General features: G+C 49.7%; 2 protein-coding genes across 3 annotated transcripts; both read right to left on the bottom strand.

Annotated features, from left to right (window-relative positions):
• Positions 1 to 24,853, bottom strand: LOC127360565 (uncharacterized). Of its 2 annotated transcripts, XM_051394979.1 has the most exons (8): positions 24,815 to 24,853; positions 24,403 to 24,730; positions 24,213 to 24,320; positions 23,690 to 24,108; positions 23,300 to 23,524; positions 22,945 to 23,201; positions 22,021 to 22,841; positions 1 to 627 (listed from the first exon to the last, which is right to left on the bottom strand). In XM_051394979.1, the coding sequence occupies exons 6-7, from the start codon at positions 22,950 to 22,952 to the stop codon at positions 22,043 to 22,045; spliced, it is 807 nt and encodes a 268-aa protein (XP_051250939.1). In that variant the 5' UTR covers positions 22,953 to 23,201; positions 23,300 to 23,524; positions 23,690 to 24,108; positions 24,213 to 24,320; positions 24,403 to 24,730; positions 24,815 to 24,853; the 3' UTR covers positions 1 to 627; positions 22,021 to 22,042. The 2 variants fall into 2 exon arrangements, with proteins under 2 accessions (XP_051250939.1, XP_051250938.1); XM_051394978.1 differs by lacking the exon at positions 1 to 627 and having other exon boundaries at positions 21,732 to 22,841; positions 23,690 to 23,839.
• On the bottom strand, positions 24,514 to 26,680 carry LOC127360564 (uncharacterized). Its single transcript, XM_051394977.1, has 3 exons — positions 26,613 to 26,680; positions 24,845 to 25,361; positions 24,514 to 24,730 (listed from the first exon to the last, which is right to left on the bottom strand). The coding sequence occupies exons 2-3, from the start codon at positions 25,357 to 25,359 to the stop codon at positions 24,514 to 24,516; spliced, it is 732 nt and encodes a 243-aa protein (XP_051250937.1). The 5' UTR covers positions 25,360 to 25,361; positions 26,613 to 26,680.

The raw sequence follows: 26,680 nt of genomic DNA, 5'->3' as shown, positions 1-26,680 counted from the left end.
GGCAGACACATAGTATAAGAGCTCAGCACAGATATGCATGGATACATAACACAGGGGCATTACAGTGTGAAGTACCTGTACATACAAGGCTTTTTATTTTTTTGGCAGCAACAGAGCCAGTGGCAACAGCAGATGAACCAGCACAAATGGCAGTCCGATATCTTGCGTCGCAGCTACTGGATGTAACTGATGTAACAGTGATCACATTAATGAACATACCCACATGTCCAAAATATAAAAAATAAAAAAACTTGTCAGTGCATAGAATCAGAACAGCACAGAGGCATGACAGCGTGTTATACAGGTGTGAATGGGACACACAATGATTTCCCCCCCCCTTAAACCATATGACAGGCAGCAGACACACAGCAGGCCTATAAGACTTGTCAGTGCATAGAATCAGAACAGCACAGAGGCATGACAGCGTGTTATACAGGTGTGAATGGGACACACATTTTTTTCCAAGCAGAGTGTCACTGTGCTGTAGAAGAGTTGTGGCAGGGTGGGTGGACCGGTGTTGGTAGAAAGCCTCCACACTGCGGCAAAGTCCCGGTCCTTGTGGAGGGGAAAGTCAATGTCTTTTAAAAAAAAACACACACACACAACACTGCAAACAACTATATACACCTGCCCCAGCAAGAGTGCGAAATCAGTCCGGGGCTCGATTGCATGTGAAACAGGAAAAAGCCAGAATTACATGGGAAACGCTAAAAAGTCACTTTTAATAGTTTTGTCCATTACAGCCAAACTAAGTGAGAGAGCCACACCAAACCACTCTATAATGTACAAGTCGCCGCTGTGAAGCTTCCTGAGGTCGAAACTGGCAGATAGGTGCTTCCAGAAGAGAATGGCAGCTTGTGTGAAAAAGCTTGTTTTCTCAGCCTGAGAAGCTCATTCAGCACACTTAGTTGGAAAAACACCAAAGTCCCACAGAATTGCATGTGAAAAAGGAAAAAGCCAGAATTACATGGGAAAAGCAAAAAAGTCAATTTTAATATTTTTGTTCATTACAGCCAAACTAAGTGAGAGAGCCACACCAAACCACTTATGCATCACTTTAATTATGCCACTGTGAAGCTTTGCAAGTCCAGAATGAATTATTCTGTGGTCAAGTGTGCCCTCTTTTGTCGAAAAAGCGTAACTGCATTTGGAACACAGAAAACCACTCTATAATGTACAAGTCACCGCTGTGAAGCTTCCTGAGGTGGAAACTGGCAGATAGGTGCTTCTGGAAGAGAATGGCAGCTTGTGTGAAAAAGCTTGGTTTCTCAGCCTGGCACACTTAGGTGGAAAAACACCAAAGTCCCACAGAATTGCATGTGAAACAGGAAAAAGCCAGAATTACATGGGAAACGCAAAAAAGTCACTTTTAATAGTTTTGTCCATTAGAGCCAAACTAAGTGAGAGAGCCACACCAAACCACTCTATAATGTACAAGTCACCGCTGTGAAGCTTCCTGAGGTGGAAACTGGCAGATAGGTGCTTCTGGAAGAGAATGGCAGCTTGTGTGAAAAAGCTTGTTTTCTCAGCCTGAGAAGCTCATTCGGCACACTTATGTGGAAAAACACCAAAGTCCCACAGAATTGCATGTGAAACAGGAAAAAGCAAGAATTACATGTGAAACGCAAAAAAGTCACTTTTAATAGTTTTGTCCATTACAGCTGAACTAAGTGAGAGAGCCACACCAAACCACTTATGCATCACTTTAATTATGCCACTGTGAAGCTTTGCAAGTCCAGAATGAATTATTCTGTGGTCAAGTGTGCCCTCTTTTGTCGAAAAAGCGTAACTGCATTTGGAACACAGAAAACCACTCTATAATGTACAAGTCACCGCTGTGAAGCTTCCTAAGGTGGAAACTGGCAGATAGGTGCTTCCAGAAGAGAATGGCAGCTTGTGTGAAAAAGCTTGTTTTCTCAGCCTGAGAACCATTCAGCACACTCAGGTGGAAAAACACCAAAGTCCCACAGAATTGCATGTGAAAAGGAAAAAGCCAGAATTACATGGGAACGCAAAAAGTCACTTTTAATAGTTTTGTCCATTACAGCCAAACTAAGTGAGAGAGCCACACCAAACCACTCTATAATGTACAAGTCGCCGCTGTGAAGCTTCCTGAGGTGGAAACTGGCAGATAGGTGCTTCTGGAAGACAATGGCAGCTTAAATGAAAAAGCTTCTTTTCTCAGCTGTTGTTCGACGTCATCCCGAGCACATGGTTACTTATCATATGGCGAATTAAAGGCACCTGCACGCATTTAAAGCAAGGAGACCTGTTTTGTTAAATGTGCATTAATATTTGTATCGTTTTGGCCTCCTGAATGGCTCCAGGTTTAAAAAGTCAAGTTAAAAAGTATTTAAATAGACATGACAAGGTTTTAATCAATTCAATATTTATTAGGAATGGTCAAAATGTATAATAGATAAGCTGGGAAAGTGCAATGTAGCAGCAGCATTACACACAGTAACAACACACAGACATATCAAAAAAATCAACATAGAATGCAATATAAAAAATGGATAAATAACCAGTATAATTGCAGTGCAAACTAAAAATAAAAAATATAAGGTGCAGTGAACAGATGAAACATATAAGGTGCTTGGATAATAGTACAGTAAATATTTAAAAAAAAAAAACTTTTAATGTCTTTTTAAACTCTTCTCAGCCAGCCACAGCTCCACAGTCTTCCCTTCATAGAAAGCACAGAAGTGCTCTCCCCCATATTGGCTGTGGCCAAAGTCTTTCTGCTGTGGCTGGCCACAGAGTTGGCAGATCCGCAGTTTGTGGGGCTTCCTCACTTTCCCACCTGGTTTCTCTGGTTTCTCATGCCTCTGTTTGAGGTTCCAGGCTGTTGTTCTGGGGAGCTTCTGTAGCTCACCAGGGCCAAGCTGTTCCCTGATCTACTCTTGCACTGTGCGTCCTCCAGGGCCCTCTTCCACAGCACAAAAGTATTGGCCCTTGAGGTAAGTGTGGCCACCATCCACCGTGCATGCTTGGCCACGGATGTTGCAGGGGTCACCAGGTTTGTGCTGTGGCTTTCCCCTGGTACTTTGGAGGACTTTTTTGTCTTTTGCTGCTTTAATTTTGCGCCTGTACACAGTGCAACGGGTGGGCTTGCTGGTCCCCGCCACTGGCTCTGCTGCCTGAAGCCGTCAAGGAGAGGAGCTGGAGGAGGAGGAGGAGGAGGAGGATGTGCAGTCGTAGTCCACTTAAATACAAATACAATACAGAACTCTGTTAGTCAAGGTACATAGAAACACAGATGCAGTTTAACAAAGTATATTTCTAACAAACCTAATGAAGTGACGTGTTTGGTTTTCCGCGTTGCTTTTCTGCCTTCCATTCTGTCCAACTAAACCCTCAGCACCCCCTGTTGTTTTACAGTGTCCATTTGAGGCCCATTCTCACCTAGTCTCTAGGTAAACCTTTGAACCTGACCCTGGGTTGACCCCTTGACCCTAGTTTTAAGTGAGGAGAGGGAATGATGTATTGTGTGACTGTTACCTGTGGGAATTTAGTGATATCAGGCACCTAGTCTAGATACCTAGTCTTCCCTATATTTATTTAATTTCTTAAAGACCGAAAGAAGCAGGAGAAAGCATTGGTTTAAAAAAGAAAAGTTTATTTAAAACAAAAACAATTAAGACAGCAATATACAACTATATAGATATATATTGGAATTTCCCCATTGTGGGACAAATAAAGGAATATCTTATATAAGACAACTATATACACAATATTTATTTAGCAAACATAATTGACAAACTAAATACACTATATACACAATATTTACAAATCCCTCCCTCCCAAACACACACACACACACACACACACACACACACACACACACACACAAAAGTTCGTTCAGAGAGGGGAGCCGCCCCATCACTCACTCACACACACACACACACACAAAGTGAAGTGTTCGCTCAGGCAGGGGGGCTGCTCCATCACGCCCCTTCACCTCTGCCAGCCACTGCTCCACAGTTCTCCCTTTCCCCTCGGCCCGGGAGCAGAAGGTCTCCTTCTTGTAGCGGCTGTGGCCAAACGCCCGCGTCTTCGGTTGGCCACTGCGCCTGCAGTTAAAGTGGGAGACCTTCTTTGCTGGTTTTAAGTGTTCTCCCAGCTCCCGGCACAACGCTCTTTCTCCTCCTGGAGCTTGCGCCTCCAGGCGGTGTTCCTTGGCACTGGTGGAGCAGTGGCAGCTGTGGCTGTGGAGGGGATGTCACCGGCCTCCGCGCTGACGCTGGTGGACAGGACGGCGTCCGCGCTGGAGGCTTGTGGGGTGGCTGATGAGGAGGAGGAGGAGGCAGTGGAGGAGCTGGCGACGATGAGGTCCAGGACCAGAAGCGTCCGTGGGCAGGCGGTGCTGGAGGGGCTGGTCTGGCTGCTCAGGCTGCTGCAGCACAGTCGGTGGGGCAGGCAGGGGCTCCGCTGCAGTCTGGGGAGTGCTGGGCCCCAGGACTGCAATGGCGATGGTGTCCCTCATCATGGCCTTGCTCCTCTGGTTGTGCCTTAAAAAACAGAATGTAACAAATGCACATTAGTAATCATGACATCACACACACACACTCACACAGTGCCACTTCAAATCAGATGTGAGAGAAAGGATCAGGTCTTACCATTGCGTCAGGGTCCGCCGATTGACATCATATAGCTGGATGCGGGTGCTCGTCATGAGGGCTGCACAACTATAAACATTCTCGCGAATTGTTAGATAGTCCCTCATGACGGCACCCCAGCGAGGAATCCAGACCCCGGCAATCTTCCTGCCCTCGCTGCAGTGGAGGATGCTGAGGTCCAGCAGGACAGCCTCCACAAGCCTCGACACATCGGGAGACTGCGCCGCTCCCGCCCCCTTGCCCAGGACCGCACTACATAGACAGAGAGAGAGAGAGAGAGAGAGAGAGAGAGAGAGAGAGTGAGTCAGTGAGTTAATTAGTGACTGACAGGACAGGACAAGAACCAAAAAAAGCTTGGAAATTTATTGTGACTGCTTACCGCTTCACACTATCCACACCCCTGGCATGTGAGCGTGCCGCTGGGTGGTCCGGAATCGGCCTTGGACAAGCCGGCCCTGGTGACGGGGGGGGGAATTTGACCGCTGCCTTGTCCCAATCACTCAACTTCAGCCAGAGAGCGGTGATCTCTCTGGCTTGCCTGGGAGTGACGTAGCGGCGGTGGCGCAGTTCCACGAGGGCCTGGGCCAGGGCCACGACGTGCTGGTAGCTGCCTCCACCTGGCCCGATAACATCCTCCTCCTCCTCCTCCTCCTCCTCCTCCTCCTCCTCCTCAGCCTGCTGCACCTCCATTTGGTCCACGCGGGTGAGGTTTGAGGACTGAAGGAGAGCGCTGTGGTGTTCGAGGAGACGAATCTCCTCTGGTTCCTCCTCCTCGAACTCTTCATCACTGCCCCCCACCCCCCGGCTTCGTCCTCATCAGTCCCTCCTGGAGCGTCAGGATCATCCAGGTCCTTCTGCAGCACAGCGCCCGTCTGGGAGAACAGGTACTCCACCCCAATGAGTTCCCCTGTGGGCACACAGAGACACAGATGTTAAATGACAGACACCTAAGACAGGTGTTAAACGTTACCGTTACCTCAGACAGATTTATGACTTACCTGTGTACTCCCTGGGCATGGTGTACGTGTCGACCAGCGTGAGCCCAAGAAGCTCTTGGGTCAGCTGGTCGAAGCTGTGCTGCAGCTGGGCACTGTAGCAACGCAGCGCCGACCTCTGTCCTCCCTCGATTCTCGTTCCACCGCACCAGGCCCTCCAGCAGGTACACCTGGAAGTGTACATCACTTGCAGATTGTCCTAAGCAGAAACAAAGCAACACAGTTAGTGTGAGGACAAATAAACACACAAATACATAATTGAGTCTGTGTTGTAAACCACACATGTACTTACCTGGGATGAAGCGGCACAGGTGCAGGTGGAACGATTCCAGGGAAGTGGAGCCTCGGCCGCACCGGTAGACGGGGAGCCTCACCCCGCCTTTGGTGAGCTCTCCCGTCTTGGTGTAGAGGTCCACTCCCGCAGGGTCCTGGATGCAGTCGAGGTGTCGGCGCTGCGTGCTCCAGATCTCCTCCATTCGGGCGCGGTCGATCAAAGGGACGCCCATGCTGTCCGTCACGTGCCAGAAGGTGTCCAGCACCTCTTGGACCAGCCGCTCCGTCTCCACTGCACCCCTGGTGCGGCGCCGGCAGTGACGGGCGAGCTCCTTGGCGGACAGCTTGACCTCCTGGGCGTCCCTCCCCTCCTCGGACTGCTTGGCTCCTCTCAGGCGGGACACGTCTTCGGCGTCCCACTCAAAAATGGCGAAGGAGAGCCTCGCCATGAAGAGGCCGTAGAGCTGGTGGCTGTCGGTGGTCACCCCTCTGGCGAAACGCCGCATGAGGTGCCACACGTCGAGCCTGACGACCAGCTCGTGCCACTCGTGGAACAGCTTGGACGTTTGACACTGTCCCACGGTGGCACAGCAGTCCCGGTCCACGTACAGGACCCTTGGAGGGGCCTTCCCGGCTTCGCGGTACCATGCCATGTCGACAAGTCCGCCCCCCCTCAGCTGCGGTGAGGACGGACATGAGCACCTGCCCGTACTCATTGCCGACGTTGGTGACCCAGGCGGCCGTCCCGGCAGCACCGCCCGCAAGCTTTTTGGTGATCTGTGTGACACAGCAACACAACAACATTCAGACACATGACAAAACAAACATTACACTGGGTACACGGCACGCTGTGGTGGATAACAAAACCTACCTTCTTGGTGGAGTCCATCTTCAAAAGATCACCAAAGATGGAAGTGACTCTGGCTCTCGTCTCGTCGAGCCTCGTCAAGGCGTCCCTGACGTAGACGTTGATGAGCCAGAGCACTGTGGGCACCGGGTGCATGGTTGGGAGCGACGACGCCGCCAGCGGCGCAGCGCCCGGTACCCGAAGCTTGCGGAGCACGGAAAGGTACAGCATCGACCGCGCCATCCACTCTCTGGTGTGCTGCTCCACCAGAGAGGCACGGAGGCGAGACGCACTGTTGCCCAAAGTGCGCTCCTTCATGAGCCCGATCACAGCTCTGTCGCAGGACAACCTGGGAGGGGAAAGAGGTGATCAGAGGTTACTGGAGAAAACCACAGAAATACATTACTGTTGCTGTTACTGTTTACATTACTTACTTGTACGTGAGAACTGCTGGAAACTGCTCACGATGGGCCATGTCCAGCTGTCCCAAGATGTCCTGCGACCATCCCGGCATCTTCTTGTGACAGGAGCTGCATTCCAGGTACTCCGTGCCCATGAAGTACCAGCAGCTCCTGTCCAAGACCCTCCTCACCGTCTTGTAGAGGCCAGCTCCCGCAAGCTTGCCCCCACAGGCGACGATGGGGCAGCGGAGGTGGTACGCCCACATCCTGTAGGGCACCCACAGGAAAAAGGGACTCTGGAAAAAGGGGTGGGCTGTGGCGGGTGGCTGGGTGTAGAGGGGCCGGGCACCTGGTGGGTGCCACCACAGGCGGAGTTCAGATGTGAGGACACCCTGCCCGTTGGGTGCCCTCCTGAACAGTGCCCGGCCCACCCAGTCGTGCTGCTCTTCGGGGAGCGTCAGCCTCCAGCCACGTGGTAGCAGCTGAAACACACAGCAGTGTCAGACCGTTAGTGTACTGAACACAGACACACACACACTACAACACAATATGTCATCACTGAGCATACCTGTGCGCCGGGGCCTGACCTCTCCCCACAGGTGTTGTCCTGAAGGGGACGTTCCGGTGGCTGGGAGAGAGAGAAGGGGGGGCACGGCTGATGGGGCATCCCTGCACGGGTCGACCTCCATGGCGGCAGCGAGCAGGTCAGCATCCGAGGGTCCATCCTGGGGACCAACAGCGTCCAGGGGTGGTTGTGGTGGTTGTGCTGCCAGGGCTGCCTTCTCTGCATCCCGGGCCTGCACATATTTTTTTAAGTCCACCAACCTGGACGCTTTGGCTGTGGGTGCCGCCTGCCTCACAAACTGTACATAGCTAAAAAGAGAACAGAAATGCAATGGGTAAAAAAGTCACGCACACACACAGACATACACACACAGACACAAGATACACACACAGACACACACACAGATACACACACAGACACACACACACACACACACACACACACACACACACACAGACACACACACACACACACACACACACACACAAACAAACAAACAACTTACCTTGCCCGCTCACGGTCCGTCGACTCGTACAGGGTCTTGTAGGTCAGGTCACTATGAACACCGAACCCCACCAGCGTGTCGTCCACGCCCCTCATGGTCTGGGGACTGCCCTCGAGCATCCTACGCCTGTCGATGGCTGCCACCATCGGCGGGAACAGCCTGGCGTAGGAGACGAGGGCGTCTTTGTGCACCATGAGGGCATTCTGCTGACTAGTGCCCCCTTTGTCTCTCTCTCCCTCGTGGGACACACAGATGGTGACTGCGTATCCCACGTCATTCTCCAGCAGCCACCGGAACGTCTGACCACGGTACTGGCCGAGCTGCAGCTCGCTCTCGGCCAGCACCTGATGGTGATCGGTGGGGTTACCTCCCTTCTGCACCACCCTGTCTCTTGCCTCAGAGCGCACCAGCTCAGGGGTCTTAACCACCACCAGGGCAGTGGCAGAGGCAGAGGCCCCCCCTCTGGCGGCGGCTCAAGGCCAGCGCCTCCTGAGAGGCCCGCAGGGTCAGGTCAAGGTTTGCCTCAAAGCGGAAAATAGGCTGCATTTTCTAGAAAGACAAGAAATAAGATTTAAGTCAGTAATCTGCTACACATGCACTGTTTACATCCTACTGACAGTCTATTACTGTACTCAATGATACTGTGCCCATTCATTAACATACATTCAACATCAGGCGTCCTGTTTACACATTTAAACCATATTTACACTTTGAATTTTGACTTCAAACTGTAGTAACTACATCTACAGGGTCTAAGGAAGATAATCAGGTAGTCTGTTTAAAGATTAAATACATTGTGAGAGATCGCCAGCCCTCAGAAAAGTAGTAACTAAAATGACCTCATTCACCTCCTTGTTTTTAGCTAGCAAAATCACGGCTGGTCTGTTTACACATTTAAACCATATTTACACTTCAAATTTTGACTCCACCTCGTTGTACCAGCATACCAAGGGTCTTAAGAAGTGAGCCAAGTTGTCTCATCACGTTTTTAAAGCGTTTCCAGAGATCGTCAGCTCATCACAGCAGTGGCTAAATGCTCATTCATTTCCAACGCTTAGCATGCTAATAGCGATTTATATGCTAACGCATCTAAAGCACAGTTAAACTTTAAATATCAACTCCACACAATAGCAGTACAATATCCTAGGTCTCAACAAGTAAACCCAGTATGGGAATATTATTTTAAACACATTTCACCGATCGGTAATGACATCGGCGGCAGTCCTAACTTACGCTAACGTTACATTGGCTCGCTGTTTCACTGCTAACTGATTACTGTATAATATATAAGCTGCCTTTTCAATGTAGCACATAATTTTACAAACAATAAAGTTTGTCTAACCATATAATATTGTGTGAATGTCCGTCCGTCCGCTCACTCAAACGCCGCTCAGTCCGAATGAATGAATGACACTGACCGTGGCTGTGGCTTTGGGGGTGGGCGGGACATGCGGCGAGCTGTCGAATCACAGCACAGCACCCAAATGGAACAGACCAATGGGGTTGACCTGGCCTTCACCCATTGGCCTGTTCCATTTGAGCATGAGCCAATGATAGCCTCTGAAATCGGTAGGTGGGGACATTTATGTGGAACACAGGTACAGAGACGAAGGCTGTCCCAGAGAGCGCTCCCCCAGCGTTCTTCTCTGTTTTGGTCGGCACCCGCGCATGCGCACTAGAGCGCAAAGACGCGCGGTCGACGTGCGGAACGGCACTCCCGCTCGCCGGTTCGAATCCCGACGGAGGCAAACTGCGAAACGCGTGCATAGCGTCGAAATGTCTTCTCTAAATATAAAAAAATGATTAAAACATGCTTGGAACCGTTGTATAGAGTCTATAAATGATAATGAATTTGCATATTTCCAAGGCCAGGCAATGCAATAATAAATGGATTTTTCATTTACAGTACGGTTTATCTCCTGTGTCTTCATTTTATTGAGAATATGTATCATCAGTGTTTATTGAGAATATGTATCATCAGTGTTTATTGCTTTAAATTTGATATAGGACAAGAGAACAATGATACCAGTATAAAATGATGACAATTTATTTGAAATATGAAGTCAGATGTCCAGGATACAGGACAGTGCAGCATATCAGTGTGGAAAGGGCTTTACAAATAAAATACAATTCTCAGTAAAAAAGGGTAAATAAATTATTTATGTATAAATTAAAGTTACATGCTGTGTATGATTTGTTTCCCCTTTTTCTTCAGTGAAATAAATATCAATTAAATATATTGTTGTTGTGTTCTGCATCTTCACAACAACAACATCAAACACAGCAGAAGTACAGAGCAAAATAGATTATTTAAACTACAATCCAATAATAATAATAATAATAATAATAATAATAATAAATGGTGATGCAGAACAGAGCAGTGGCACAAGGCAATCACAGCAGGCAGACACATAGTATAAGAGCTCAGCACAGATATGCATGGATACATAACACAGGGGCATTACAGTGTGAAGTACCTGTACATACAAGGCTTTTTATTTTTTTGGCAGCAACAGAGCCAGTGGCAACAGCAGATGAACCAGCACAAATGGCAGTCCGATATCTTGCGTCGCAGCTACTGGATGTAACTGATGTAACAGTGATCACATTAATGAACATACCCACATGTCCAAAATATAAAAAATAAAAAAACTTGTCAGTGCATAGAATCAGAACAGCACAGAGGCATGACAGCGTGTTATACAGGTGTGAATGGGACACACAATGATTTCCCCCCCCTTAAACCATATGACAGGCAGCAGACACACAGCAGGCCTATAAGACTTGTCAGTGCATAGAATCAGAACAGCACAGAGGCATGACAGCGTGTTATACAGGTGTGAATGGGACACACATTTTTTTCCAAGCAGAGTGTCACTGTGCTGTAGAAGAGTTGTGGCAGGGTGGGTGGACCGGTGTTGGTAGAAAGCCTCCACACTGCGGCAAAGTCCCGGTCCTTGTGGAGGGGAAAGTCAATGTCTTTTAAAAAAAACACACACACACAACACTGCAAACAACTATATACACCTGCCCCAGCAAGAGTGCGAAATCAGTCCGGGGCTCGATTGCATGTGAAACAGGAAAAAGCCAGAATTACATGGGAAACGCTAAAAAGTCACTTTTAATAGTTTTGTCCATTACAGCCAAACTAAGTGAGAGAGCCACACCAAACCACTCTATAATGTACAAGTCGCCGCTGTGAAGCTTCCTGAGGTCGAAACTGGCAGATAGGTGCTTCCAGAAGAGAATGGCAGCTTGTGTGAAAAAGCTTGTTTTCTCAGCCTGAGAAGCTCATTCAGCACACTTAGTTGGAAAAACACCAAAGTCCCACAGAATTGCATGTGAAAAAGGAAAAAGCCAGAATTACATGGAAAAGCAAAAAAGTCAATTTTAATATTTTTGTTCATTACAGCCAAACTAAGTGAGAGAGCCACACCAAACCACTTATGCATCACTTTAATTATGCCAGTGTGAAGCTTTGCAAGTCCAGAATGAATTATTCTGTGGTCAAGTGTGCCCTCTTTTGTCGAAAAAGCGTAACTGCATTTGGAAGACAGAAAACCACTCTATAATGTACAATTCACCGCTGTGAAGATTCCTGAGGTGGAAACTGGCAGATAGGTGCTTCTGGAAGAGAATGGCAGCTTGTGTGAAAAAGCTTGTTTTCTCAGCCTGAGAAGCTCATTCAGCACACTTAGTTGGAAAAACACCAAAGTCCCACAGAATTGCATGTGAAAAAGGAAAAAGCCAGAATTACATGGGAAAAGCAAAAAAGTCAATTTTAATATTTTTGTTCATTACAGCCAAACTAAGTGAGAGAGCCACACCAAACCACTTATGCATCACTTTAATTATGCCACTGTGAAGCTTTGCAAGTCCAGAATGAATTATTCTGTGGTCAAGTGTGCCCTCTTTTGTCGAAAAAGCGTAACTGCATTTGGAACACAGAAAACCACTCTATAATGTACAATTCACCGCTGTGAAGCTTCCTGAGGTGGAAACTGGCAGATAGGTGCTTCTGGAAGAGAATGGCAGCTTGTGTGAAAAAGCTTGGTTTCTCAGCCTGGCACACTTAGGTGGAAAAACACCAAAGTCCCACAGAATTGCACTTGAAACAGGAAAAAGCCAGAATTACATGGGAAACGCAAAAAAGTCACTTTTAATAGTTTTGTCCATTAGAGCCAAACTAAGTGAGAGAGCCACATCAAACCACTCTATAATGTACAAGTCACCGCTGTGAAGCTTCCTGAGGTGGAAACTGGCAGATAGGTGCTTCTGGAAGAGAATGGCAGCTTGTGTGAAAAAGCTTGTTTTTTCAGCCTGGCACACTCATGTGGAAAAACACCAAAGTCCCACAGAATTGCATGTGAAACAGGAAAAAGCAAGAATTACATGGGAAACGCAAAAAAGTCACTTTTAATAGTTTTGTCCATTACAGCTGAACTAAGTGAGAGAGCCACACCAAACCACTTATGCATCACTTTAATTATGCCACTGTGAAGCTTTGCAAGTCCAGAATGAATTATTCTGTGGTCAAGTGTGCCCTCTTTTGTCGAAAAAGCGTAACTGCATTTGGAACACAGAAAACCACTCTATAATGTACAAGTCACTGCTGTGAAGCTTCCTAAGGTGGAAACTGGCAGATAGGTGCTTCCAGAAGAGAATGGCAGCTTGTGTGAAAAAGCTTGTTTTCTCAGCCTGAGAAGCTCATTCAGCACACTTAGGTGGAAAAACACCAAAGTCCCACAGAATTGCATGTGAAACAGGAAAAAGCCAGAATTACATGGGGAACGCAAAAAAGTCACTTTTAATAGTTTTGTGCATTACAGCCAAACTAAGTGAGAGAGCCACACCAAACCACTCTATAATGTACTAGTCACCGCTGTGAAGCTTCCTGAGGTGGAAACTGGCAGATAGGTGCTTCTGGAAGACAATGGCAGCTTAAATGAAAAAGCTTCTTTTCTCAGCTGTTGTTCGACGTCATCCCGAGCACATGGTTACTTATCATATGGCGAATTAAAGGCACCTGCACGCATTTAAAGCAAGGAGACCTGTTTTGTTAAATGTGCATTAATATTTGTATCGTTTTGGCCTCCTGAATGGCTCCAGGTTTAAAAAGTCAAGTTAAAAAGTATTTAAATAGACATGACAAGGTTTTAATCAATTCAATATTTATTAGGAATGGTCAAAATGTATAATAGATAAGCTGGGAAAGTGCAATGTAGCAGCAGCATTACACACAGTAACAACACACAGACATATCAAAAAAATCAACATAGAATGCAATATAAAAAATGGATAAATAACCAGTATAATTGCAGTGCAAACTAAAAATAAAAAATATAAGGTGCAGTGAACAGATGAAACATATAAGGTGCTTGGATAATAGTACAGTAAATATTTAAAAAAAAAAAACTTTTAATGTCTTTTTAAACTCTTCTCAGCCAGCCACAGCTCCACAGTCTTCCCTTCATAGAAAGCACAGAAGTGCTCTCCCCCATATTGGCTGTGGCCAAAGTCTTTCTGCTGTGGCTGGCCACAGAGTTGGCAGATCCGCAGTTTGTGGGGCTTCCTCACTTTCCCACCTGGTTTCTCTGGTTTCTCATGCCTCTGTTTGAGGTTCCAGGCTGTTGTTCTGGGGAGCTTCTGTAGCTCACCAGGGCCAAGCTGTTCCCTGATCTACTCTTGCACTGTGCGTCCTCCAGGGCCCTCTTCCACAGCACAAAAGTATTGGCCCTTGAGGTAAGTGTGGCCACCATCCACCGTGCATGCTTGGCCACGGATGTTGCAGGGGTCACCAGGTTTGTGCTGTGGCTTTCCCCTGGTACTTTGGAGGACTTTTTTGTCTTTTGCTGCTTTAATTTTGCGCCTGTACACAGTGCAACGGGTGGGCTTGCTGGTCCCCGCCACTGGCTCTGCTGCCTGAAGCCGTCAAGGAGAGGAGCTGGAGGAGGAGGAGGAGGAGGATGTGCAGTCGTAGTCCACTTAAATACAAATACAATACAGAACTCTGTTAGTCAAGGTACATAGAAACACAGATGCAGTTTAACAAAGTATATTTCTAACAAACCTAATGAAGTGACGTGTTTGGTTTTCCGCGTTGCTTTTCTGCCTTCCATTCTGTCCAACTAAACCCTCAGCACCCCCTGTTGTTTTACAGTGTCCATCTGAGGCCCATTCTCATCTAGTCTCTAGGTAAACCTTTGAACCTGACCCTGGGTTGACCCCTTGACCCTAGTTTTAAGTGAGGAGAGGGAATGATGTATTGTGTGACTGTTACCTGTGGGAATTTAGTGATATCAGGCACCTAGTCTAGATACCTAGTCTTCCCTATATTTATTTAATTTCTTAAAGACCGAAAGAAGCAGGAGAAAGCATTGGTTTAAAAAAGAAAAGTTTATTTAAAACAAAAACAATTAAGACAGCAATATACAACTATATAGATATATATTGGAATTTCCCCATTGTGGGACAAATAAAGGAATATCTTATATAAGACAACTATATACACAATATTTATTTAGCAAACATAATTGACAAACTAAATACACTATATACACAATATTTACAAATCCCTCCCTCCCAAACACACACACACACACACACACACACACACACACACACACACACACAAAAGCGTTCGTTCAGAGAGGGGGAGCCGCCCCATCACTCACTCACACACACACACACACACAAAGTGAAGTGTTCGCTCAGGCAGGGGGGGCTGCTCCATCACGCCCCTTCACCTCTGCCAGCCACTGCTCCACAGTTCTCCCTTTCCCCTCGGCCCGGGAGCAGAAGGTCTCCTTCTTGTAGCGGCTGTGGCCAAACGCCCGCGTCTTCGGTTGGCCACTGCGCCTGCAGTTAAAGTGGGAGACCTTCTTTGCTGGTTTTAAGTGTTCTCCCAGCTCCCGGCACAACGCTCTTTCTCCTCCTGGAGCTTGCGCCTCCAGGCGGTGTTCCTTGGCACTGGTGGAGCAGTGGCAGCTGTGGCTGTGGAGGGGATGTCACCGGCCTCCGCGCTGACGCTGGTGGACAGGACGGCGTCCGCGCTGGAGGCTTGTGGGGTGGCTGATGAGGAGGAGGAGGAGGAGGCAGTGGAGGAGCTGGCGACGATGAGGTCCAGGACCAGAAGCGTCCGTGGGCAGGCGGTGCTGGAGGGGCTGGTCTGGCTGCTCAGGCTGCTGCAGCACAGTCGGTGGGGCAGGCAGGGGCTCCGCTGCAGTCTGGGGAGTGCTGGGCCCCAGGACTGCAATGGCGATGGTGTCCCTCATCATGGCCTTGCTCCTCTGGTTGTGCCTTAAAAAACAGAATGTAACAAATGCACATTAGTAATCATGACATCACACTCACACAGTGCCACTTCAAATCAGATGTGAGAGAAAGGATCAGGTCTTACCATTGCGTCAGGGTCCGCCGATTGACATCATATAGCTGGATGCGGGTGCTCGTCATGAGGGCTGCACAACTATAAACATTCTCGCGAATTGTTAGATAGTCCCTCATGACGGCACCCCAGCGAGGAATCCAGACCCCGGCAATCTTCCTGCCCTCGCTGCAGTGGAGGATGCTGAGGTCCAGCAGGACAGCCTCCACAAGCCTCGACACATCGGGAGACTGCGCCGCTCCCGCCCCCCTTGCCCAGGACCGCACTACATAGACAGAGAGAGAGAGAGGGAGAGAGAGAGAGAGAGAGAGTGAGTCAGTGAGTTAATTAGTGACTGACAGGACAGGACAAGAACCAAAAAAAGCTTGGAAATTTATTGTGACTGCTTACCGCTTCACACTATCCACACCCCTGGCATGTGAGCGTGCCGCTGGGTGGTCCGGAATCGGCCTTGGACAAGCCGGCCCTGGTGACGGGGGGGGGGGAATTTGACCGCTGCCTTGTCCCAATCACTCAACTTCAGCCAGAGAGCGGTGATCTCTCTGGCTTGCCTGGGAGTGACGTAGCGGCGGTGGCGCAGTTCCACGAGGGCCTGGGCCAGGGCCACGACGTGCTGGTAGCTGCCTCCACCTGGCCCGATAACATCCTCCTCCTCCTCCTCCTCCTCCTCCTCCTCCTCCTCCTCAGCCTGCTGCACCTCCATTTGGTCCACGCGGGTGAGGTTTGAGGACTGAAGGAGAGCGCTGTGGTGTTCGAGGAGACGAATCTCCTCTGGTTCCTCCTCCTCGAACTCTTCATCACTGCCCCCCCACCCCCCCCCCCGGCTTCGTCCTCATCAGTCCCTCCTGGAGCGTCAGGATCATCCAGGTCCTTCTGCAGCACAGCGCCCGTCTGGGAGAACAGGTACTCCACCCCAATGAGTTCCCCTGTGGGCACACAGAGACACAGATGTTAAATGACAGACACCTAAGACAGGTGTTAAACGTTACCGTTACCTCAGACAGATTTATGACTTACCTGTGTACTCCCTGGGCATGGTGTACGTGTCGACCAGCGTGAGCCCAAGAAGCTCTTGGGTCAGCTGGTCGAAGCTGTGCTGCAGCTGGGCACTGTAGCAACGCAGCGCCGACCTCTGTCCTCCCTCGATTCTCGTTCCACCGCACCAGGCCCTCCAGCAGGTACACCTGGAAGTGTACATCACTTGCAGATTGTCCTAAGCAGAAACAAAGCAACACAGTTAGTGTGAGGACAAATAAACACACAAATACATAATTGAGTCTGTGTTGTAAACCACACATGTACTTACCTGGGATGAAGCGGCACAGGTGCAGGTGGAACGATTCCAGGGAAGTGGAGCCTCGGCCGCACCGGTAGACGGGGAGCCTCACCCCGCCTTTGGTGAGCTCTCCCGTCTTGGTGTAGAGGTCCACTCCCGCAGGGTCCTGGATGCAGTCGAGGTGTCGGCGCTGCGTGCTCCAGATCTCCTCCATTCGGGCGCGGTCGATCAAAGGGACGCCCATGCTGTCCGTCACGTGCCAGAAGGTGTCCAGCACCTCTTGGACCAGCCGCTCCGTCTCCACTGCACCCCTGGTGCGGCGCCGGCAGTGACGGGCGAGCTCCTTGGCGGACAGCTTGACCTCCTGGGCGTCCCTCCCCTCCTCGGACTGCTTGGCTCCTCTCAGGCGGGACACGTCTTCGGCGTCCCACTCAAAAATGGCGAAGGAGAGCCTCGCCATGAAGAGGCCGTAGAGCTGGTGGCTGTCGGTGGTCACCCCCTCTGGCGAAACGCCGCATGAGGTGCCACACGTCGAGCCTGACGACCAGCTCGTGCCACTCGTGGAACAGCTTGGACGTTTGACACTGTCCCACGGTGGCACAGCAGTCCCGGTCCACGTACAGGACCCTTGGAGGGGCCTTCCCGGCTTCGCGGTACCATGCCATGTCGACAAGTCCGCCCCCCCTCAGCTGCGGTGAGGACGGACATGAGCACCTGCCCGTACTCATTGCCGACGTTGGTGACCCAGGCGGCCGTCCCGGCAGCACCGCCCGCAAGCTTTTTGGTGATCTGTGTGACACAGCAACACAACAACATTCAGACACATGACAAAACAAACATTACACTGGGTACACGGCACGCTGTGGTGGATAACAAAACCTACCTTCTTGGTGGAGTCCATCTTCAAAAGATCACCAAAGATGGAAGTGACTCTGGCTCTCGTCTCGTCGAGCCTCGTCAAGGCGTCCCTGACGTAGACGTTGATGAGCCAGAGCACTGTGGGCACCGGGTGCATGGTTGGGAGCGACGACGCCGCCAGCGGCGCAGCGCCCGGTACCCGAAGCTTGCGGAGCACGGAAAGGTACAGCATCGACCGCGCCATCCACTCTCTGGTGTGCTGCTCCACCAGAGAGGCACGGAGGCGAGACGCACTGTTGCCCAAAGTGCGCTCCTTCATGAGCCCGATCACAGCTCTGTCGCAGGACAACCTGGGAGGGGAAAGAGGTGATCAGAGGTTACTGGAGAAAACCACAGAAATACATTACTGTTGCTGTTACTGTTTACATTACTTACTTGTACGTGAGAACTGCTGGAAACTGCTCACGATGGGCCATGTCCAGCTGTCCCAAGATGTCCTGCGACCATCCCGGCATCTTCTTGTGACAGGAGCTGCATTCCAGGTACTCCGTGCCCATGAAGTACCAGCAGCTCCTGTCCAAGACCCTCCTCACCGTCTTGTAGAGGCCAGCTCCCGCAAGCTTGCCCCCACAGGCGACGATGGGGCAGCGGAGGTGGTACGCCCACATCCTGTAGGGCACCCACAGGAAAAAGGGACTCTGGAAAAAGGGGTGGGCTGTGGCGGGTGGCTGGGTGTAGAGGGGCCGGGCACCTGGTGGGTGCCACCACAGGCGGAGTTCAGATGTGAGGACACCCTGCCCGTTGGGTGCCCTCCTGAACAGTGCCCGGCCCACCCAGTCGTGCTGCTCTTCGGGGAGCGTCAGCCTCCAGCCACGTGGTAGCAGCTGAAACACACAGCAGTGTCAGACCGTTAGTGTACTGAACACAGACACACACACACTACAACACAATATGTCATCACTGAGCATACCTGTGCGCCGGGGCCTGACCTCTCCCCACAGGTGTTGTCCTGAAGGGGACGTTCCGGTGGCTGGGAGAGAGAGAAGGGGGGGCACGGCTGATGGGGCATCCCTGCACGGGTCGACCTCCATGGCGGCAGCGAGCAGGTCAGCATCCGAGGGTCCATCCTGGGGACCAACAGCGTCCAGGGGTGGTTGTGGTGGTTGTGCTGCCAGGGCTGCCTTCTCTGCATCCCGGGCCTGCACATATTTTTTTAAGTCCACCAACCTGGACGCTTTGGCTGTGGGTGCCGCCTGCCTCACAAACTGTACATAGCTAAAAAAGAGAACAGAAATGCAATGGGTAAAAAAGTCACGCACACACACAGACATACACACACAGACACACACAGATACACACACAGACACACACACACACACACACACACAGACACACACAGACACACACAGACACACACACACACACACACACACACACACACACACAAACAAACAAACAACTTACCTTGCCCGCTCACGGTCCGTCGACTCGTACAGGGTCTTGTAGGTCAGGTCACTATGAACACCGAACCCCACCAGCGTGTCGTCCACGCCCCTCATGGTCTGGGGACTGCCCTCGAGCATCCTACGCCTGTCGATGGCTGCCACCATCGGCGGGAACAGCCTGATGGTGATCGGTGGGGTTACCTCCCTTCTGCACCACCCTGTCTCTTGCCTCAGAGCGCACCAGCTCAGGGGTCTTAACCACCACCAGGGCAGTGGCAGAGGCAGAGGCCCCCCCTCTGGCGGCGGCTCAAGGCCAGCGCCTCCTGAGAGGCCCGCAGGGTCAGGTCAAGGTTTGCCTCAAAGCGGAAAATAGGCTGCATTTTCTAGAAAGACAAGAAATAAGATTTAAGTCAGTAATCTGCTACACATGCACTGTTTACATCCTACTGACCGTCTATTACTGTACTCAATGATACTGTGCCCATTCATTAACATACATTCAACATCAGGCGTCCTGTTTACACATTTAAACCATATTTACACTTTGAATTTTGACTTCAAACTGTAGTAACTACATCTACAGGGTCTAAGGAAGATAATCAGGTAGTCTGTTTAAAGATTAAATACATTGTGAGAGATCGCCAGCCCTCAGAAAAGTAGTAACTAAAATGACCTCATTCACCTCCTTGTTTTTAGCTAGCAAAATCACGGCTGGTCTGTTTACACATTTAAACCATATTTACACTTCAAATTTTGACTCCACCTCGTTGTACCAGCATACCAAGGGTCTTAAGAAGTGAGCCAAGTTGTCTCATCACGTTTTTAAAGCGTTTCCAGAGATCGTCAGCTCATCACAGCAGTGGCTAAATGCTCATTCATTTCCAACGCTTAGCATGCTAATAGCGATTTATATGCTAACGCATCTAAAGCACAGTTAAACTTTAAATATCAACTCCACACAATAGCAGTACAATATCCTAGGTCTCAACAAGTAAACCCAGTATGGGAATATTATTTTAAACACATTTCACCGATCGGTAATGACATCGGCGGCAGTCCTAACTTACGCTAACGTTACATTGGCTCGCTGTTTCACTGCTAACTGATTACTGTATAATATATAAGCTGCCTTTTCAATGTAGCACATAATTTTACAAACAATAAAGTTTGTCTAACCATATAATATTGTGTGAATGTCCGTCCGTCCGCTCACTCAAACGCCGCTCAGTCCGAATGAATGAATGACACTGACCGTGGCTGTGGCTTTGGGGGTGGGCGGGACATGCGGCGAGCTGTCGAATCACAGCACAGCACCCAAATGGAACAGACCAATGGGGTTGACCTGGCCTTCACCCATTGGCCTGTTCCATTTGAGCATGAGCCAATGATAGCCTCTGAAATCGGTAGGTGGGGACATTTATGTGGAACACAGGTACAGAGACGAAGGCTGTCCCAGAGGCGCTCCCCCAGCGTTCTTCTCTGTTTTGGCGCATGCGCACTAGAGCGCAAAAGACGCGCGGTCGACGTGCGGAACGGCACTCCCGCTCGCCGGTTCGAATCCCGACGGAGGCAAACTGCGAAACGCGTGCATAGCGTCGAAATGTCTTCTCTAAATATAAAAAAATGATTAAAACATGCTTGGAACCGTTGTATAGAGTCTATAAATGATAATGAATTTGCATATTTCCAAGGCCAGGCAATGCAATAATAAATGGATTTTTCATTTACAGTACGGTTTATCTCCTGTGTCTTCATTTTATTGAGAATATGTATCATCAGTGTTTATTGAGAATATGTATCATCAGTGTTTATTGCTTTAAATTTGATATAGGACAAGAGAACAATGATACCAGTATAAAATGATGACAATTTATTTGAAATATGAAGTCAGATGTCCAGGATACAGGACAGTGCAGCATATCAGTGTGGAAAGGGCTTTACAAATAAAATACAATTCTCAGTAAAAAAGGGTAAATAAATTATTTATGTATAAATTAAAGTTACATGCTGTGTATGATTTGTTTCCCCTTTTTCTTCAGTGAAATAAATATCAATTAAATATATTGTTGTTGTGTTCTGCATCTTCACAACAACAACATCAAACACAGCAGAAGTACAGAGCAAAATAGATTATTTAAACTACAATCCAATAATAATAATAATAATAATAATAATAATAATAAATGGTGATGCAGAACAGAGCAGTGGCACAAGGCAATCACAGCAGGCAGACACATAGTATAAGAGCTCAGCACAGATATGCATGGATACATAACACAGGGGCATTACAGTGTGAAGTACCTGTACATACAAGGCTTTTTATTTTTTTGGCAGCAACAGAGCCAGTGGCAACAGCAGATGAACCAGCACAAATGGCAGTCCGATATCTTGCGTCGCAGCTACTGGATGTAACTGATGTAACAGTGATCACATTAATGAACATACCCACATGTCCAAAATATAAAAAATAAAAAAACTTGTCAGTGCATAGAATCAGAACAGCACAGAGGCATGACAGCGTGTTATACAGGTGTGAATGGGACACACAATGATTTCCCCCTTAAACCATATGACAGGCAGCAGACACACAGCAGGCCTATAAGACTTGTCAGTGCATAGAATCAGAACAGCACAGAGGCATGACAGCGTGTTATACAGGTGTGAATGGGACACACATTTTTTTCCAAGCAGAGTGTCACTGTGCTGTAGAAGAGTTGTGGCAGGGTGGGTGGACCAGTGTTGGTAGAAAGCCTCCACACTGCGGCAAAGTCCCGGTCCTTGTGGAGGGGAAAGTCAATGTCTTTTTAAAAAAAAAACACACACACAACACTGCAAACAACTATATACACCTGCCCCAGCAAGAGTGCGAAATCAGTCCGGGTCTCGACCCTGGTCCCTCTCCTTCATCTCCCTCAGCCAGTCCTCCACACTCTTACCCGCCGCAGCAGAGCAAAAATGTCCACTGCCGTAACGGGTGTGTCCGGTCTCCCTCCGCTTTGGCTGGCCGCACTTCCTGCACTTCTGTACTTGTGGCACGCCGGCCCGGGCAGAGACACCTGTTCCTGGCGGTGCCGCTGCCCTCTGCTCGGCCTTCTTCCTCCTCAGCCATTCAGTTTTGTACGTAGAGAGAGGCTGAGGAGGAGGAGCAGGAGGTGCTGCCTGCACTGCTTGTTGTCCTTGCTGTCCTGGCAGCAGCTGCAGTGCAGGCAGCTGAGGGCCGGCGTGACGTGCGGCGGCCAGCGGCAAAGGGAGGACGTGTTGGGCTGGCGTTGTCCGAGGGAGCGTTGGGATGGGGGGGGGATGGGGAGCACCCTCACACTCTGCTGGGGCAGTGAGAGGTCCAGGAGGAGAGGCTGTGTAGCTGCAAAAGGTCCCGTTGCAGCTGCTGCAGCAGCTGTTGGTGGTACGGCCAGGACAGCAGCTGAGGGGGCAGGCGGTAAAGGCGCCAGTAGCCGTCTGCACACAGACACCGGTGCTGCCACAGCCGGTGCTGCTGCCAGAGTTACCGCCGCCCTTGCCGCTGCTGTCGTCGCCTGGCCACCGCGACCGCCGGGCACTGCTCACACGGGTGCCTGAGGGGCACACGCGGCAGAGCTGGATGCACACTGCCTCTACCAGCCGGCTTGCACTGGGACTGCTGGCAGGTCCAGAGGTCTGTCCGACCAGGCAGCTGCGGACAACGGACAAAAACAATGATGGATATGAGCATGCTGTGAACATTACAATAGCTCGTGTGTACGTCAGGGAAACGTGTGATGGAAGTGTAGCCTTACCGTCTCATGTTCTCCACACCAGGTATACTGGTGCGGCTAGGCTTCGCTGCCTTGAAGCGCCCCCGAGCTGGCCTGTCCCTGTAGGGGGGAGGGTAAACTACTCGGTCCCTGTCGAATTTTGACAGGGCCTCGTAGAGCCTGATTAGCTCATCTACCCTCCCCTCGGACAAGGCCGGTTCGAAACGCAACCCCACCAAGGCCGTGGCCAACTGGACCACGGCCAGGTACCCCGGCTGGTCATCTGGTCCTCTGTAGTCCTGCAGACACACAAGCAGAGACAGAAAACAATCAGTCAGATGAATGGGAGGAAAAGAGCACAGTGTGGTGATGTGAGATGCAGAGGTGGCGTGCCTACCTCAGACGCAGGGGGCGTCCAGAGGAACAGCCGACATGCGAAGAAGGCAGCTGGTGAGGCGGGTGGCTGAGTATAACTCGGCCGGGGCTGAGGGGGATCCCACCACAGCTTGAGGTCCGTGGTGAGTTTAGTCCTCCCCTTGCTGTCTGGCTGGAACAGCTCCCGGCCGATCCACTCCTGCTCTTCCACGGTGAGAGCTGTCCGCCAGCTCTCAGGCAACCGGGCCTGTGAGGAAAAAAACAACACAAACAAACAAACACACTGTAAGGAGGCTGAGTCGGTGCTACATGCAGTTTGACAGTCGACTCCACTGAGTTGTGCGTCCATGAGTACAGGTGGGTGTGTGTGTGTGTGTGTGTGTGTGTGTGTGTGTGTGGTGTGTGTTTGTACCTCAGCCGAAGCAGGAGTGGGAGCTGCGGGCTGCTCCACATTCCTCTCCTTCCTCTTCCATCTCCACCTCCTCCGACGGTGCCGGAGGAGGTGGAGATGGAGGCGTCACCACCAGCGGGAGCGGGAGAGTCTGAAGGACCTGTACGTCAGCTTCAGACACAGTCACACACAACAAAATAGATTCAGCACAATGATAGTCATGGGACAAGACTAAGTGAGTCTGAGTGTTGATGACATGCAGTATGCCAGTGATTAGGGCAGAAGGTTTAGTGCTACAAGATGCAGCAGAGCCAAGGGTAGTAGACATGTGAAGGCGTTTAATCAAATCTACATTACCGCCACATGAGTGAGGATGGCACTACCACCTACGAAGATGGCTATATTACCTGCCAAACCTACCTTTGTCCTTCAAGCATCAGCTGTAGCGACCAGTAAATGAAACAATTACAGTTAATAAAAAACACACTGACAGAAGAATATATATTGATGGCAAATGTGACACGTCCAGTTTGGTGCCAGTTACCTGTTTCTATGTCAGTGGCCATCTGGACCAGTTCCTCGTCCGTCACCTCTGTGGCGTGGGGCGGCGGCGGAACCGAGGGGCGCTGGTCTCTGAAGGATGTAGACACCGCTATGGGGGGTTGGGCAATGGTTAGTAAATCATGTACAGTGAACTGTACTCTGTTGTGTTAAAGAGAAAGAAAGAGATCTACCTCGAACTGCAGGCTGTGCAGGTGTGGTCATCAGCTTCCTGACCTTGGCCTGCAGCTCACCTGGGCCCATGGGACGCAGGCGGCGATCTTGGAGGCGATCGGCTTGTGTGGCTACAGCGCGGTGGAAGCAGCGGCCTTGCTGGGGCCACTGCTGGTGGTGGTGGGGGCGCTGCTGCTGATGCTGCGGCTGCTGGTGGGTGGAGGGGGGGTAGCAGCCGCAGCTGCCGCCTCTGCCGACCGCTTCGCGTCTCGGCCCAGGATGTACTTCCTGGCGGCGTCCATTGCAGTCCCAGGGTGCAGTGTCTTCCCTCGAAGCCACTTGACAAATCTACAACATGGACGGCATCACATTAGTGAACAATAATGACATACAGCAATTCACAATCCATTGTGTGTAGCACCAATCACTCACCCTTGGCGGTCCTTATCAGAGGACTCTTACAGGTCCTTCAGGGTGTCCTCTTTAAACTTCCCAAAGCCAACAAGGGCCTCGCCCTCACACCCGGGCTGACTGGCACGAGCCCGGGCCTCCTCGTGCGCCCGGTGGAATCTTATGTGTTCAGCGAACTCCGGGTGGGCGCACGAGTACTGGGCGAGAGCGTCCTTGTTGGCCATAAGGGGGCTGTCGGAGGCACTCTTCTCCCGCTCCCGCTGGTGGCTGGCGACCAACTGTACCGTGTAGCCCACGTCGTTCTCCAGGAGCCAACGGAACGTTTGACCCTGGTACTTCCCAAACTGGATGCTGTGGCAGCTCAGCACCAGCATGTGGTTCCCAGGGTCACCGCCCGTGGAGACGACGTGGGCTTGTGCCTCCTTCTCCACCTCCTCCGGCTTCTTGGCCCTCGCAGCAGCGGCGGCCCCGCGTGGCCCCTTGGCGGCGATGTAGGCCACCGCCTCACCAGAGGCCCGCAGGAGAAGCTGCTGCGAGGCTGTGAATTGCAGTTTTGCAAAAACCATTTCTACAATGACAAGAAATGACACAGCACAGCATTAAAGGAGCATTACAGGTTAAACTACATATTAACTGCTATATTACCAGGAATATCACACATAAGATTAATGATATACTGTTACTTCACATTCACTATTGAAACATTACCGTTAACAAACTAACATCACGTGACACAACAGGTAAATAATGAGCCCAGGGTTAGCCCCCTATGCATTGGCAGCCATTAAACAAACAGGCTTATTGTTAATGTATAAAACATACACTTAAACTTTATCTTTTGATTTCACCTGGTGATATTATAACCTTAAGGCTCTAAGGACATTAACTGTATAGTCTTTTCATACTTTAATTTTGTTTTCAGAGATCGTCACATGTTGTAATTATACTGTAGCATCCTAGCTACAGCTACGTTACATTACATTACATAATGGCGATCTCTCAAAATGTATTTAATCTTTAAACAGATTATGTGCTACAGCGAAAAGGCAGCTTATATATTATACAGTAATCAGTTAGCAGTGAAACAGCGAGCCAATGTAACGTTAGCGTAAGTTAGCACTGCCGCCGATGTCATTACCGATCGGTGAAATGTGTTTAAAATAGTATTCCCATACTGTGTTTACTTGTTGAGACCTAGGATGTTGTACTGCTATTGTGTGGAGTTGATATTTAAAGTTTAACTGTGCTTTAGATGCGTTAGCATATAAATCGCTATTAGCATGCTAAGCGTTGGAAATGAATGAGCATTTAGCCACTGCTGTGATGAGCTGACGATCTCTGGAAACGCTTTAAAAACGTGATGAGACAACTTGGCTCACTTCTTAAGACCATTGGGATGCTGGTACAACGATGTGGAGTCAAAATTTGAAGTGTAAATATGGTTTAAATGTGTAAACAGACCAGCCGCGATTTTGCTAACTAAAAACAAGGAGGTGAATGGGGTCATTTTAGTTACTACTTTTCTGAGGGCTGGCGATCTCTCACAATGTATTTAATCTATAAACAGACTACCTGATTATCTTCCTTAGACCCTGTAGATGTAGTTACTACAGTTTGGAGTCGAAATTCGAAGTATAAATATGGTTTAAATGTGTAAACAGGACGCCTGACGTCCACGTTCAATATTAGCATAAGCTAACCAGAGAGTGCCGGCAGAACGTAATAAAACATTAACTCCATTCAGTACATCGTAACAGTACAGTGGGGTCGCTGTGTTATATCAGTACATTAATATTCTATTTATTTTGGTTTTACTCACTCTCTCAGATCTCACTGCTCTCTCAAATACACACGGGGATTTCTGTCCGTCGCATACGGCAGCCGGTG

The sequence above is a fragment of the Dicentrarchus labrax genome, unplaced genomic scaffold, assembly GCF_905237075.1.
Source record: "Dicentrarchus labrax unplaced genomic scaffold, dlabrax2021, whole genome shotgun sequence".
Lineage (NCBI taxonomy): Eukaryota > Metazoa > Chordata > Actinopteri > Moronidae > Dicentrarchus > Dicentrarchus labrax.
The sequence above is the reverse complement of the archived record's forward strand: the minus strand, read 5'-3'. Positions and strand labels throughout refer to the sequence as shown.

Excerpts from the sequence above, each read along its gene's own strand:
- LOC127360564 (XM_051394977.1), bottom strand. The coding sequence starts at position 25,359 with ATGGTTTTTGCAAAACTGCAATTCACAGCCTCGCAGCAGCTTCTCCTG. Across the intron at positions 24,731-24,844 it reads GAGGACACCCTGAAGGACCT|ATTTGTCAAGTGGCTTCGAG; the intron begins GTAAGAGTCCTC and ends TCCATGTTGTAG.